The sequence below is a fragment of the Rhinatrema bivittatum genome, chromosome 12, assembly GCF_901001135.1.
Source record: "Rhinatrema bivittatum chromosome 12, aRhiBiv1.1, whole genome shotgun sequence".
Taxonomy (NCBI): domain Eukaryota; kingdom Metazoa; phylum Chordata; class Amphibia; order Gymnophiona; family Rhinatrematidae; genus Rhinatrema; species Rhinatrema bivittatum.
In genome coordinates this window covers 45,995,418-46,010,248 of record NC_042626.1, presented here as the reverse complement: position 1 = coordinate 46,010,248, position 14,831 = coordinate 45,995,418, and the positions used below count along the sequence as shown (strand labels likewise).

The 14,831-nt window shown below is 49.5% G+C and overlaps 1 protein-coding gene across 3 annotated transcripts in view; it reads left to right on the top strand.

Annotated features, from left to right (window-relative positions):
- The window catches only part of LOC115074498, a 172,150-nt gene that overhangs the window by 121,508 nt on the left and 35,811 nt on the right, over window positions 1–14,831 (top strand). For all 3 annotated transcript variants that reach the window (XM_029573993.1, XM_029573995.1, XM_029573994.1), the window contains 2 exons: window positions 1,669–1,733; window positions 11,233–11,293. In XM_029573993.1, the coding sequence (XP_029429853.1) occupies window positions 1,669–1,733; window positions 11,233–11,293 (126 nt within the window). The remainder of the gene's footprint in view (window positions 1–1,668; window positions 1,734–11,232; window positions 11,294–14,831) is intronic.

Genomic DNA, 14,831 nt, shown 5'->3' with positions numbered 1-14,831 from the left:
TTCCATGGCAGGTCCCGGGTCGGCCTCCCTGGCGGCAGCTGCTAGCACTTCCAGACCCCGGCGTCCCGCGGCGGCGGTCACCGGGCCCTCTACTGGGCACAAGGCCTCACGCTGGAGCTTGGCGTCTTCAGCGCTGTTGGCCACGCCCCTACATGCGCGCGGACCGCTCGGCCTCTTGTAGGGCCATGGGTGGGTCTTACATCTGCGGCACGCCCTGATTGATTCTCTATTATAAGGATGTCCCTGCTAGCACTTCCTTGCCTTGGCAATCGGGTCGGCTTATGCTAGATTGTCTCCGCGCTTGTACTTGCTCCTGTCTTGTTCCAAGTCTCGTTCCAGGATTCTTCTGTTCCAGTTCTGTTCCTGCCTTGTTCCTGCTTCCTAGTTCCAGCGTCCTCCTGTTCCTGTTCGTCTCCCCAGGTAGTACCTCCGGACTATCTCTTGGTACTGACCTCAGTTTGCTACTTGACCTGTCTGCTTGCCTGCCTGCCTTCTGACTCCAGTCCGTTCCTCGACTTGCCTGCCTTCTGACTCCTGCCTGCCTGCCGCCTGCTACTCCACTTGTCTGTCTGCTGCCTGCCTTCTGACCTCAGCCTGCCTGTGACCTCGTCTGACTTCCGGTACCTGACCTCTTCTTGTTGACCATTCCTCGGACTGACTCCTGGGCTCTGACCTTTGCCTGCTTGACCTCGTCTCTAGATTCTGGCTCTGTTCCTAGCCTTGTCGTCACCTGCACTCTTCTGGTCCTCCTTGTTCCACCTGACCTCCAGTCTCGAACCTGACTGCTCTCTCCTTCTGTCCGTGGGCACGCCGGACTTCCACTCTCCCAGGAGACCCTGGGAGGCCCACCTAAGTCCAAACAGCCCGGGTCCCTACAAGCTCCTCCCGGGGGGACATCGGGCTTCCAGTGGTGAAGCTCTTCCTACCCTCTGTCTCCTTCCATGCTCTGCCCCCTGGGGGCAGTTGCCTCCTGGTCCTTACCAGTAGGCGCATCTCCACTGCCACAGGACAAGGGTCCACCCCGAGTGCAACAATATTGACAGGGCAATTATGTTGATACACTACTGAATTAATCATGTTGATGTCTTATTTCTCATGTCAGTGTTTTGCTGTATGCTTTTATTATGTATATTTTTAATGTGATCCACTGGGAACTGTGAAGCATGCAGATAATGCATTTTTAATAATAAATCTTTTCAAATAAATAAATTCTACACACAGATTGAAAATCACCCCATATGTAAGTGTATTTGTAATGCAAACTGTCTTTTATAATTTGATCATTAATAGCAATAACAGTGCTTCTTTATAAAGTACTATATTGATCAAGTAACTTCATTTTAGGTTTTATTTTATTTTTTCCTGGGAATTTATTTGCGTTTATTACAAGAACAAAAATGCTATTTCCCTAAAAATAAATCATTTTTTTCCACCAGTCTCTCCTGTTTTTGTTTTTGTTGTAATAAACACAGATAAATTTCTAGTAAAATAACTTGAAAACTGAAAATGAAGGACCCTATCTATATTAATTTTTAGATTATTCCTTGTTAGGCATAGATAAGGCAGGCAGTGTGACCTTCCCATCTGCCAGTATTACTTAAGTGGAGGATTATGTGGGTATTACATACATTTTTATCAATAATTAACATCATCTTTTCATCTAAACAGATTTGTTCTCACAGGAGAGAAACTTCTAGGGAAGAGAAAGAAGAGGAGACGTCAAGTGTTACACAGTAACTATCACTATTCCTTCAGCTGTTCTTAATGGTTAATGTTAACTTACCATATCTGCTTCCTCAGTCTTTGTATATGTGTTCATGTATTTTTTTAATTGAATTCACAAGCATTTTTATACAATTTCCATGGAGATGACACTTTTTTTTAGAGAGAGCTAGGAGGTGCAGGCCTTTTAAAGAGCCCTGTGGCATCTTTACCCCATATTCTTTGTAGGTGCAAAGTATGCAAGTAAAGCAAGCACAGGGATGTCAAAATAAAACACCCACACTTACTTTCACTGGCCCTGCCCTCTCAGCACTGCCCCTTTTCCAAATGAGAAAGTACATACGTGTTGACAGTGCATGGACTTTTACCTACAGAGGTTCTGGACCAGTTTTCAGAGGGGCCATCTCTGCAGTTAAATACCCATTTCCCTGTACGTACCCGGATCAGTCCAGACTCCTGTGTTTGCCCCCCCCCCCCTCTAGCAGATGGAGACAGAAGTTTACAAACAAAAACTCCGCCTATATCTAGGCTGGTGCCATCTACAGTCCGGCAGTATTCTTCTGTCTCCTAGCAGGTGGAGAGGGTGCCAGACCTACAGTCTGTGCTGAGGCCTAGATTTAGGTGGTAGTTAGTGTGTAAAAAAAAAAAAAAAGGAAGAGAAAGCAGTTTGAGAGTAGGAAGCCAACGGATTGGGGTTCGGACCGCAGAGGCTTGCCTGCTGGTCACCGAGCCTGCCTCCCAGAGGGTAGTGAGGTCCTGAGGGGACCATCCCCTCTGGTTGAGGCCGCTGTTACGTGGGGGAGCTCCACTGTCAGCGTCTATCAGGGCTAGGGTGACATCGGGGTGCCCGGTTCCCTGCCCCCAGCTGGACCCAGACCTGATCTACCGGTAACTGTGTCTGTGTGTTAAAAAAAAAAAAAAAAAGTACTGCCTGTTTTTTCTTCTTTTGTCTGTGCCTCGTCTCTCCTGTCCTGTTCCTGTGAGGGGGGAGGACCGCCGACCGCCGTCCCCGGGAGATCTTTTCTTTTTTGTACTGTGCCTACCCTTTTTTCCTTGTCGGGGCCGCGATGCCGCGGAGAGCTGCATGTCAGGCCTGCGGGTCCGCGGCCACGCAGCTGTCAAGGGACAGCCTGTGTTCATCATGCGTTTCCGGCGGGGAGGGGGGGGTCCGCGACGCCGGCAGGGTCCCGGGGCAGCAGGCAGGTACGCGTCGGTCCCGAGGCCGGCGATTAGTGCGGGGCCGGCTTCGGGGCGCCGGGTCCGGGCGCCATTTTGTTTTCTTCGCCGGTGTTTTCGGCGGGAACGGCGGCCATTTTAGGTCCGAGGGAAGCCACGGCAGGCGCGTTGCTGGCGTGTTAGGGGGAGAACGACCCTCCGCCGAGGTTCTCCCCGCAGCGGGGGGGGGGTTCCCAAGGGGGACAGTCGCGCTTCTGCCATGGGGGCTTTCTCTCTACATCCCTCTGAGGGGGAGAAAGAAGAGGCCTCGGACTTGGACTCGTCCTTTGGGTCCGTGTTTGTTCTGCTTATGCATAAGGCCTTCAAGGCCCATAGACGGGCCAAGAAGAGGGCATGGGAAACCTCCACTCCGGATTCGGGGCCTCGGGCGGAGAAAAGGTCCAAGCCAGGTCCGGGGTCGGAGGGCCAGAGTAGGGCTCGACCACTCCGGTCCTCGGTTCCCAGGGGGGAGCTGGAATCGACCACGGACATGGATGAGCCGGAGGACCCGTCCAGGGATACAGAGCTTCCATCCCAGCCCCCAAGGGGGGTTGATGGCGACGGAGACCAAGGGGCCTCGGGTTCCCGAGGGGACCATGCTACCGAGGAGGATGACCCGAAGGTGATCTGTTTGTTTCGGAAGGAGGAGCTGGGACCTCTTATCCCGGAAATTCTGGGGGAATTAGGGATCCAGGTGCCGCAGGAGGAGTCCCGGCTCGGAGTAACGGACCTGGTCGTTTTGGGTCTCCGGGGGCCTCCTTCAGCCTTCCCTTTGCATTTTTCTGCCTCAGATTTGCTGTTTAAGGAATGGGACACTCCGGATTTGGGGCTGAAGGTGGCGAAGGCGATAGATAAACTCTATCCCTTACCGGAGGACGCCCTGGACATGCTGCGCATGCCGAAGATAGACTCGTCAGTAGCAGCAGTCACAAAGAAAACCACCATTCCGATCACCGGAGGTACTGCTCTTAAGGATTTGCAAGACAGGAAGCTGGAGGTGCAGCTGAAAAAGATCTTCGAAGTCTCCGCATTGGGAATTCGTGCGGCGATTTGTAGTAATTTTTCCCTTCGGGCAGCTCTTGGCCAATGAGTCTCTGTCGCCGGAAGAAGCACGCCAAGCGAGTCACTTGGAGGCGGTGATCGCTTATAGTGCAGATGCCTTCTATGATCTTCTTCGCACTTTGGCCAGGACGATGGTTTCGGCGTGGCCGCGCGGAGGCTGTTGTGGTTACGACATTGGTCGGCGGACATGACTTCTAAAGCACGGCTAGGTTCCTTACCCTTCAAGGGGAGACTGTTGTTTGGTAAAGAATTGGAAGATTTGATTGAATCCCTGGGGGAGAATAAGGTTCACCATTTACCGGAGGACAGGCCGTGGTCTCGGGGGGCTGGCCCTTCCAGGTCGCGTTTTCGCGGTAGTCGCCGGCCTCGAGGCTCCCGGGGATCTGTTTCTTCTTTTCATCACAGTGCACAGCGTCAACAATCTTATTCGCAGTCCTTTCGCGGGCACCGTTTCGGTCGTTCGGGCGCCAGTCAGCCTGTGCAGGGGGGCAAATCTGCACAATGATGGGCGGCTGGTCCATTCCTCCGTTACCAGAATTGGGGGGCATCTCGGCCGTTTTTACGAGGAATGGACCAGGATCACGTCGGACCAGTGGGTCCTAGATGTGATAAGACAGGGTTACGAGTTAGATTTTTTACACCGGCCGTTTCCGTTTTTTCTGGTATCCCCTTGCAGGTTCTCAGCAAAACGATGGGCGATACAGGCCACACTAGATCATCTCAGGGAGCTCGGCGCGATCGTGCCCGTTCTGGTCAACGAACTTCGCAGGGGCCGGTATTCCATTTACTTCGTAGTACCAAAGAAGGAAGGAACGTTTCGGCCCATCCTGGACCCTGGGGGTCAACAAATGTCTGCGGGTTCCTCGGTTTCGAATGGAAACTTTACAGTCGGTGATCACATCCGTGCGTCTGGGGGAGTTTCTGGCCTCCCTGGACCTCTCGGAGGCGTATCTCCACATCGGCATTCGGGCAGAGCATCAACAATTCCTTTGGTTTGCAGTGCTGGGGCAGCATTTTCAATTCCAGGCGCTCCCGTTCGGTCTGGCCACAGCGCCTCGAACGTTCACCAAGATTATGGTGGTAGTGGCAGCGCACCTCCAGAGGGAAGGTCTGTTGGTGCACCCGTATTTGGACGATTGGCTAATCTGTGCCAAGTCAGAGACGCTCTGCCAAGCAGCGATCCAGCGGGTTCTCCAATTGTTGGACAAGCTCGGTTGGATAGTCAATGTCTCCAAGAGTCAGTTGACGCCGTCGCAGTCCCTGGAGTTTTTGGGAGCGTTGTTCGACACGCGTCAGGGAACGGTTTCTCTTACACAACACCGAATGTTCACATTGCAAGCGCACGTTCGCAGATTGTTATCCAAGCAGGTGCCCATTGTCTGGGACTATTTGCAGGTGTTGGGGTCCATGACGTCAACACTGGAATTGATACCTTGGGCGTTCGCTCATATGCGGCCCTTACAGTCAGCGTTGCTCTCCCGATGGAACCCGCTCTCGGAAGAATTTCATCTGCCCCTGCCCCTGACTCTGGCAGCCAGGGACAGCTTGGATTGGTGGTTGTGTCCAGCCAACTTGAGTCACAGGATTCCTTTAGAGATCCCGTCTTGGATGGTCATTACCACGGATGCCAGTCTGCTCGGCTGGGGAGCGGTGTGCTTACGGCGTTCAATACAGGGGCAGTGGTCGCCTCAGGAAGCGTCGTGGTCCATAAATCGTCTGGAAACCAGAGCGGTTCAGCTGGCTCTTCTGGAGTTCCTACCACTCATTCGCGGCAGGGCAGTCAGAGAGTTGTCTGACAACGCGACCACGGTGGCGTACATCAACCGACAAGGGGGAACCAAGAGTCAGGCTGTAGCGTCCGTAGCTCGTCTCATGTTCGCCTGGGCGGAGCGTCATCTCAGTTGTTTCACAGCCTCCCACATAGCCGGGGTAGACAATGTTCAGGCCGATTTCTTGAGCTGAAAGTGGCTGGATCCAGGAGAGTGGGAGCTAGCGGAGGATGCCTTCTGGCTCATTTGTGCTCGGTGGGGCACACCTGCGATCGATTTGAATGCAACCTTCTGCAATGCAAAAGCGCCTCGGTTTTTTGCTCGAAGGCGGGAGACGGCAGCAGAGGGAGTAGATGCTCTGGCTCTTCCATGGCTGACGGACGTACTACTCTATGTGTTTCCTCTGTGGCCACTCATAGGAAAGGTGTTGCGGCGGATCAAGGCACGCTCGGCGGACGTTGTTCTGGTGGCGCCCGAGTAGCCACGGCGCCCATGGTTCGCAGACCTCCTGAACCTGGCGGTGGAGGAGCCTCTCCGTTTCCCGAATGTTCTGGACCTTCTGCACCAAGGACCTGTGTGTTTTGACCAGGTCGATCGCTTTTGTCTAGCGGCCTGGCTTTTGAGAGGCAAAGACTGAGATCTAAGAGCTACGCAGAACCAGTGGTCGCTACTCTATTACGCTCCCGGAAGACGTCCACTTCCTTATCTTATGTTAGGGTCTGGAAGTTGTTTGAATCGTGGTGTCTGGACCGGGACGTGGTTCCTACACGAGCGACCATGCCAGATATCCTTCTGTTCCTGCAGGACGGTTTGTCTAAGGGTCTTTCGTGTAGTTCCTTGCGGGTTCAGGTGGCAGCGCTGGGTTCCTTACGTGGTTTGATTCAGGGGAAACCAGTGGCAGCTCATCCTGATGTAGCGCGTTTCCTGCGAGGGGCGAAACATCTGCGGCCTCCGATTTGTCAGCCTTGTCTGTCCTGGAATTTGAATCTTGTTCTTCGGGCCTTGTGTGGCGCTCCGTTCAAGCCTATTCGCAAAACCACCTTGAAGGATTTGATACTGAAGGTAGTGTTCTTAGTGGCCATTGTTTCGGCGCGTCGGATTTCCGAGCTTCAAGCTTTGTCGTGCAGGGAGCCCTCTTTGAGGGTATCGGAGTCAGGGGTATCCTTCTTACCCAAGGTGGTTTCTTCTTTCCATGTCAACCAGTCGGTTGAGTTACCGTCGTTCTTGCAACTCGATGATTCGGATCCTTTGGCTAAGGACCTCCGTAAATTGGATGTGCGGCGCGTCCTGTTACGTTATCTGGAGGTAACTAATGCGTTTCGGGTTTCCGATCATCTGTTCGTGCTCTGGAGTGGTCCTTGAAGGGGCAATGCGGCGTCCAAGACTACCATTGCGCGATGGTTGAAAGAGGCCATCAATTTGGCGTATATGTTGCAGGGTCAGTCCCTGCCCTTGGGGCTGCGTGCCCATTCTACTTGCTCTCAGGCCACTTCTTGGGCGAAATGTCAACATATCTCGGCGGAAGAGATTTGCAGGGCGGCCACGTGGAAATCTTTGCATACTTTTTCCCAGCACTACCGTTTGGATGTCAAGGTTCCCGGAGCGGGAGGGTTTGGAGAAGGTGTGCTTAGAGCGGGCCTCTCCGGATCCCATCCCAGGTGAAGTGCGCTTGGGTACATCCCAGGAGTCTGGACTGATCCGGGTACGTACAGGGAAAAGAAAATTAGGTTCTTACCTTTGATAATTTTCGTTCCTGTAGTACCACGGATCAGTCCAGAGTCCCACCCGGATAAGTGCTACTATTGGGAGAGGCCATAGTGTACGTGCTGCTGTCTGTTTGATATTTTGCTCCTTTTCTGTCTGTTATCGGTATTTCGGGTTCGTTTTCCCAGTTGGGCGTTGAGAACCGGTAATGAGGATTCTGTTGGACTGGTGTTGTTGGTCCTGGTTAGAAGGTTCGTTAGCCAGTTTGATTTGTGATTTTCCTGCTCTGACATTAAGTAATACTGCCGGACTGTAGGTGGCACCAGCCTAGATATAGGTGGAGTTTTTGTTTGTAAACTACTACTGTCTCTATCTGCTAGAGTGGGGGCCAAACCCAGGAGTCTGGACTGATCCGTGGTACTACAGGAACGAAAATTATCAAAGGTAAGAACCTAATTTTCTTTTATTCGTAGATAATACTTTTGAAAATTGGCCCCTTAGGGGCCATATTATTTAATGATATAGAACAGTGGTTCTCAACCTTTTTTCGGCTGGGACACACCTGACAGATGGTTCTCACGTGCGTGACACACTGAACATGTGACCGTCACGGGGCAAAATGTAAATATACATTCTGCATCCTCAGGAACCCCGTCAACCCCCAAAAATGGGTGCAGAGCAGAACCAGGGCATTACCCGTACAGCTCACCATACAAAAAAAGATATTCTGGATCTGATGACTCTCAGTAAAAGAAAAACAAACTCTCTTTACTGGCAAGCACAATACCCCTCCTTATGAAAAGACAGTAATTTACCACTACAAATATTTAACCAGGCCCTAAACACTAATACACCTCCTATTGGGAAAACAGAGCCAGCCAAGCTGCTATAGATACCCACTTAGAAATAATTGTCAAACTATACTAATAAATATTACAAAACAGCTGATGAACAAAATAACATCCAGCAATTAAAAACTCGTAAAATTATTTAAAATTGTCTAAATATCAATAAAATATTTCAAAACAGCAGACACATCACATAATACCCAATAATTAAAATGGCAGTCAATCAAGAAAAATAAACTTAAAAAGCTGCCTTTACTTACCCTCTCCAGCAACTCTCCTACTCCTTTCCCTTGCAGGCCAATAGCACTCACCAGAAGCCGCAGTGGCTGATGAAGCTCTGTTCTCACAGTCCTCTTCCTTAAGGCCCACAACCAGTCACAACCAGTCTCTGTCTCACACAAGACCAGTAACTTCCCTAACTAGTATCTCTTCCTCACACACACACCAGTCACCTCCCTGACAAGTCTCTGACTCTCTCTCTCACACACACACACACACACACATACACCAGTCACCTCCCTGACCAGCCTCTGTCTCTCACACACACACACCAGTCACCTCCCTGACCAGCCTCTGTCTCTCACATACACACTAGTCACCTCCCTGACCAGTCTGTGTCTCACACAAGACCAGTAACTTCCCTAACTAGTATCTCTTCCTCACACACACACCAGTCACCTCCCTGACAAGTCTCTGACTCTCTCTCACACACACACACACACCAGTCACCTCCAACCAGTCTCTGACACTCTCTCTCTCACACACACACACACACACACATACACCAGTCACCTCCCTGACCAGCCTCTGTCTCTCACACACACATCAGTCACCTCCCTGACCAGCCTCTGTCTCTCACATACACACTAGTCACCTCCCTGACCAGTCTCTGTCTCACACACACACCAGTCACCTCCCTGACCAGTCTCTCTCAATCACACACATGCTGTCACTTAAATACAAGCTCACACATACTCTGTCACTTATAACCACACACACTGCCACTCATGCAACCATTGTACCACACATACCCACACACAAGCTCTCACTCATGTACCCAGGCACCGATTCTACCACACACACACACACACACACACACAGTCTCACTCATGTACCCAAGCACCCATTCTACCACACACACACAAGCTCTCACTCATGTACCCAGGCACCCATTCTACCACACACACACAAGCTCTCACTCATGTACCCAGGCACCCATTGTACTACACACACACAGCCACTCTTGCACCCATTGTACCACACACACACACACTGCCACTCATGCACCCATTGTACCACACACCCAAGCTCTCACTCATGCACCCAGGCACCCATTCTACCACAAACACACAAAGCTGCCACTCACGCACCCAGGCATGCATTCTAACACACACAAAGCTGCCACTCACGCACCCAGGCATGCATTCTAACACACACACACACACACACAAAGCTGCCACTCACACACCCAGGCACCCATTCTACCGCACGCACACATACACACAAAGCTGCCACTCACGCACCCAGGCACCCATTCTACCACACGCACATAAAGCTCCCACATGCATCCAGGCACCCATTCTACCACACGCATACAAGCTCTCACTCATGCACCCAGGCACCCATTCTACCACAGGCATACAAGCTCTCACTCATGCACCCAGGCACCCATTCTACCACACGCATACAAGCTCTCACTCATGCACCCAGGCACCCATTCTAGCACACGCACACAAACTCTCACTCATGCACCCAGGCACCCATTCTAGCACATGCACACAAACTCTCACTCATGCACCCAGGCACCCATTCTAGCACACGCACACAAACTCTCACTCATGCACCCAGGCACCCATTCTACCACACACATACAAAGCTCCCACATGCATCCAGGCACCCATTCTACCACACGCATACAAGCTCTCACTCATGCACCCAGGCACCCATTCTACCACAGGCATACAAGCTCTCACTCATGCACCCAGGCACCCATTCTACCACAGGCATACTAGCTCTCACTCATGCACCCAGGCACCCATTCTACCACACGCATACAAGCTCTCACTCATGCACCCAGGCACCCATTCTAGCACACGCACACAAACTCTCACTCATGCACCCAGGCACCCAGGCACCCATTCTAGCACACGCACACAAACTCTCACTCATGCACCCAGGCACCCATTCTACCACAGGCGTACAAGTTCTCAGTCATGCACCCAGGCACCCATTCTACCACACGCACACAAGTTCACATGGTGCCTCTTCTCATTGTTTGGCCCAATAAGCCTGGCCTCCGCTTCTCAGCCGCCTCTGGCCTGACCTCTGGCGGCGTGCAATGTCTCTCCAGCCACCTCCCGTGGTGTGCAATGTCTTTCTAGCCGCCTCCCACAGTGCGCAGGGTCTATCTGCTCTTCAGCCGCCGGCAGTGGCGCACATGTCTCTTTGCTTTTCAGCCGCCGCCAGCGGCGCGCAAGTCTCTCCGCTCTTTAGCCACAGGCAGCGGCGTGCAGCGACTCTTCATTCTTCGGCCCACCGGCGGCAGCACACAGATCTCTCTTCAGCCTCCGGCAGCAGCGCACAGCATCTCTTCATTCTTTGGCCCCGCCGGCCTGGCCTCCAGCGGCGGTGTGCACCGTCTCGCCATTCTTCAGCCCCGCCCCTAGGGAGAAGGGAAGCACAAGCGGGGCAGTGGAACACCGGGAGCCGCGACACACCTGCCGGTGCTTGGCGACACACTAGTGTGTCGCGACACACCGGTTGAGAACCACTGCTCTAGGACATATGAGTTTTTTCCCCCCTGAATTATGTACCAGTTCTGTCTCTACTACTTTTTATTAAGATATAACTTTGTTCCCTTATGGCATTTTTAAATTACTTTTAATTTGTAATTATTCTCTTATATTTTTAAGGATCTATAAAAAAGTAAAGCTTCTTGTACAGAAGAAGTCATCAGATGAAAATAATCTAGAGGTAACATATTTCAGATATTTATAATATATGAAAGTGATGATAAAAATATTCTGTAGAACGTCCCATTTTTCCTGGGCTTTGGGCTGCTCTAGGGGGAAGGAGTCCTGGCGATCAAAAAGCACCTAAGAATCAGATTCAGCATGCTCATGTACTGGGTTCCAGAGACAACCATGGTCTGAAGCCACTGTCAGTGGCTGGGCTAAATAGAAAAGGGGTTAAAAATGGAGAAAACAACCCAGATCATTTCTAATTAAGTCTCATGGAATCAAAGCCTAGTAGGGGCTATTCTGTATGTACAGCTTATACTTTGATTCACTGCCACTTTGTGGCCTGTAGCTGTATTGATTAAATTAGTTACACTGCAAGAGAATGTACGCTTTGATCCAATAGATCAATAGAACTGCATTGTGATTAATCTGACACTTTTGAGTAGATATTCCCTGTTTTCCATTTCCTGACTCAGTGGAGTCTTTTTCCCAATTGATCCCCTAGACCAATTGGGAAAAAGTTATTTCTTGGGCAGGGAATTCTCCATTTTAGACAAAAGGCAATGAGCTAAGCCTGCAGCAGTGTCACTCTCTCTGAGACCTCTAAAGAAGCTTTGTCTTTTTACCAACTGCATTCAGCCAAAATATTCCAGAAAGATTCCTCACAGCTGTTAGAATCCAGAGAATCTGGGGGAGAGATTCAAGATGGCTCCCAGAGCAGTTACACGAACGGACGCTCTCCAAACTTTCTTCTTACCGCGATCTATATTTTCTTCATATTGAAATGCCCCATAAGCGAAAGGGCAAAGTGAGGGTCTATCCACCTGAGCCAACACTTTTGAGTGGTCAGCGAGTCATCCCACAGTTTGCAACGCCACTATCTCAAATTCGGGTCTCGAGCCTGCGGGACAGGCAGAGGAGAGCCGTCGCCGCCTGGGGAAGTATCGTTGACCCCACCAACACCGCGAGAACAGCCGAGGACTACCGCTCCAAGCCCCGCCGAGCGTGTAGAGTCGTCTGCAAATGAAGCTGCAGATTTGTCTCACCCGGGTGGAAGTTTTGACGAGGCTGCGGAGCAGGGGAGCGTACCACCCACCTCCACGACTCCAGAGAACTCGGCAAGGAGAGAGGAAGGTGCCGAGAGAACAACCCAAGGACTATCAATGGGAGGAGGAGAAAATGGAGCCATGGGTGGTATGAGAAGCCCTTTTCAGGTAAAAAGACCGGCTGTAATTACCTTGGAGTCCCTATGGGATCTGATAGTTGGGATGAACAGGGTAGTCAATGAATATACCCGTGAAACGGACGAGAACTCCTTAAAAATATCTTCTTTGGAAACTCAATTTAAAAGAGAGAGTGAAGAACAAGCAAACAATTTAGTGCAAGTGAAAAATGATTTAAAACAGATATCTGAACTGAGTGTAATGTCTTTGAAGGAACAAGCAGCCTCTATGCGTAGGCTTGAATCTATGGAGAACTATCTAAGACAACTGAATTTAAGGGTCTTAAATTTCCCTAAGGTAGTCGGTGAACTACCCTTAATAACGTTTAAAAGATATCTAAAGGAAATTTTGAAGATCCCGGAAGAGATGATACCAACGCCAAAGAAAATTCTTTTTTTGAAACAAAGACAGAGTCAAATCCAGATCTCCCCGATAGGGGTTACTGGTGATTTTGAGAATTTATCTGAATATCTAGAAAGCTCAGGTCTCGAAGTAATGGAAAGATTGGTTTTGTTTGTCTCATTATACTCTGAATACGATAAAGCTTTGATTATGAAATACTATTTCAAAGTGTTAAATGTTACCTATTTGGGAGGACTTGTCCGTATATTCCCTGATTTATCCAGAGTAACCCAGTTACGTAGGAAAGATTTCTTGAAAATGTGCCCAGAAGTTCGTACATTGGGTGCAGAATTTCTGCTGAGATATCCTGCTAGATGTGTAATTAGATACTCAGGAAATGTGTATGTGTTTTATAATCCTGAACATTTAAGGGAATTCATAGACGCCAGGAAAATCATCCCTCTATCATAAATGTACTCGCGTAAAGTTTAAATAGAGGGTAGTAACAGTGAGCCTTTCTTCAGTATTGTCTTTGTTTCTATTTTATTTTCTCCTCTAGTATTCCATCTCTCCCCCAATATTACTTGAGAAAATGTAAAGGGAAAATTACCTGTTATTAGTGAATAATGGAAAAGGAATATATTTCTTTTGTGTTTAACCTCTTGCTGTATTACTAAGCAAAGTAATCCTTTGTGTTTGTTGTATAAAAATTCAATAAATATAAAATAAAATAAAAAAAAAAATCCAGAGAATCTGTGCAGCTATTCTTGATTCCAATTCATCTTGCAGTAAGTTATATGTTTATTTAATTGTTATCCTTAAATACCAGGGTCCCATTTATGCACAAAACAATCCAAAAACATTCCTGTTTTTATATATCTTTGTAAAACACCTAGCTTTAAGAAACTTTTGAGCTTGTGGATCTTGAACTGGCCACAGAAATCCATCTTCAAGTAACCACCCTTGCTACCAGGTTCACAATTCAAGGTATACTAGGGGCACAGCATTTCTCAAGGTGGACCATGTTCAGACAACATGTAGCACATCTCATTTACATTGCACACTCCTTTCATCAAACACTGGATAGTACCTCAAATAGTTGTTACCAGTGGCATCTCTGCAAGAAACCTCACACAGTTGATGAGCTCTCTCAATCAAACTCATCCTGCATTCATACGGAAGGAAACTTATGCTAAAGATATCAGGTGCATCAGCAAAGGAGAAAATATTCCTCCAAGGACAGTCTGCTTTGGAAATTGAATCCTTTCATTGATGAGGATGGCCTGATCAGTCAGTAGACAACTTACCCATGCCAAACTGGACAAGGGTGAAAGAAACCCCATAATTCTACCTGGTTGGCACCACATTACTAGAATACTGTGCTTGTACATCATGACCACAAGCAGGGCAAAGATCTGTGACACTTCACCGAGAGAACTATCTGAGCCATTGTCAGAATCATTGTCACAAAATGGTGCAGTAATACTAGAGTATCAAATGCTGCTAAATAAGAGTTCAGACACCAAGAGCAAATGATTGCAGACCTGCCAGCTGCCCTGTTTAGCATTACCCTGCCCATCCTCTGATGTCATCTCCGGGCATCGGTATATTGGGAGTCACCTATCGCCGGAGGTGAACGCTGACAGCTCTAGCTGCTCTGCGATACAGACCACCTTGCCCTGCTTACCACCCAGGGGCCTCTTCGAATGCCAGTTCTTTCCCTCTGAGCTACTCCATGGACTATCTGCTCCGCCCATCCTCGATGTCATCTCTGGGCATCCGTATATTGGGAGTCTCCTAACACCAGAGGTATGTGCACCTCTGTCATGCGCATGAAGGAGCACAACAAAAGGGTTTTCCCCTTTGTGCCCTTTGTGCGCGCAAAGTGTCTCCAGAGGTGTGAATTTAGAAATCTTTGAAAGAAATTGGTCATCCATAGGTTTTTTGTTTGTTTGTTTTTGTTTTTTCTTTTTACAGTCTGCCCAA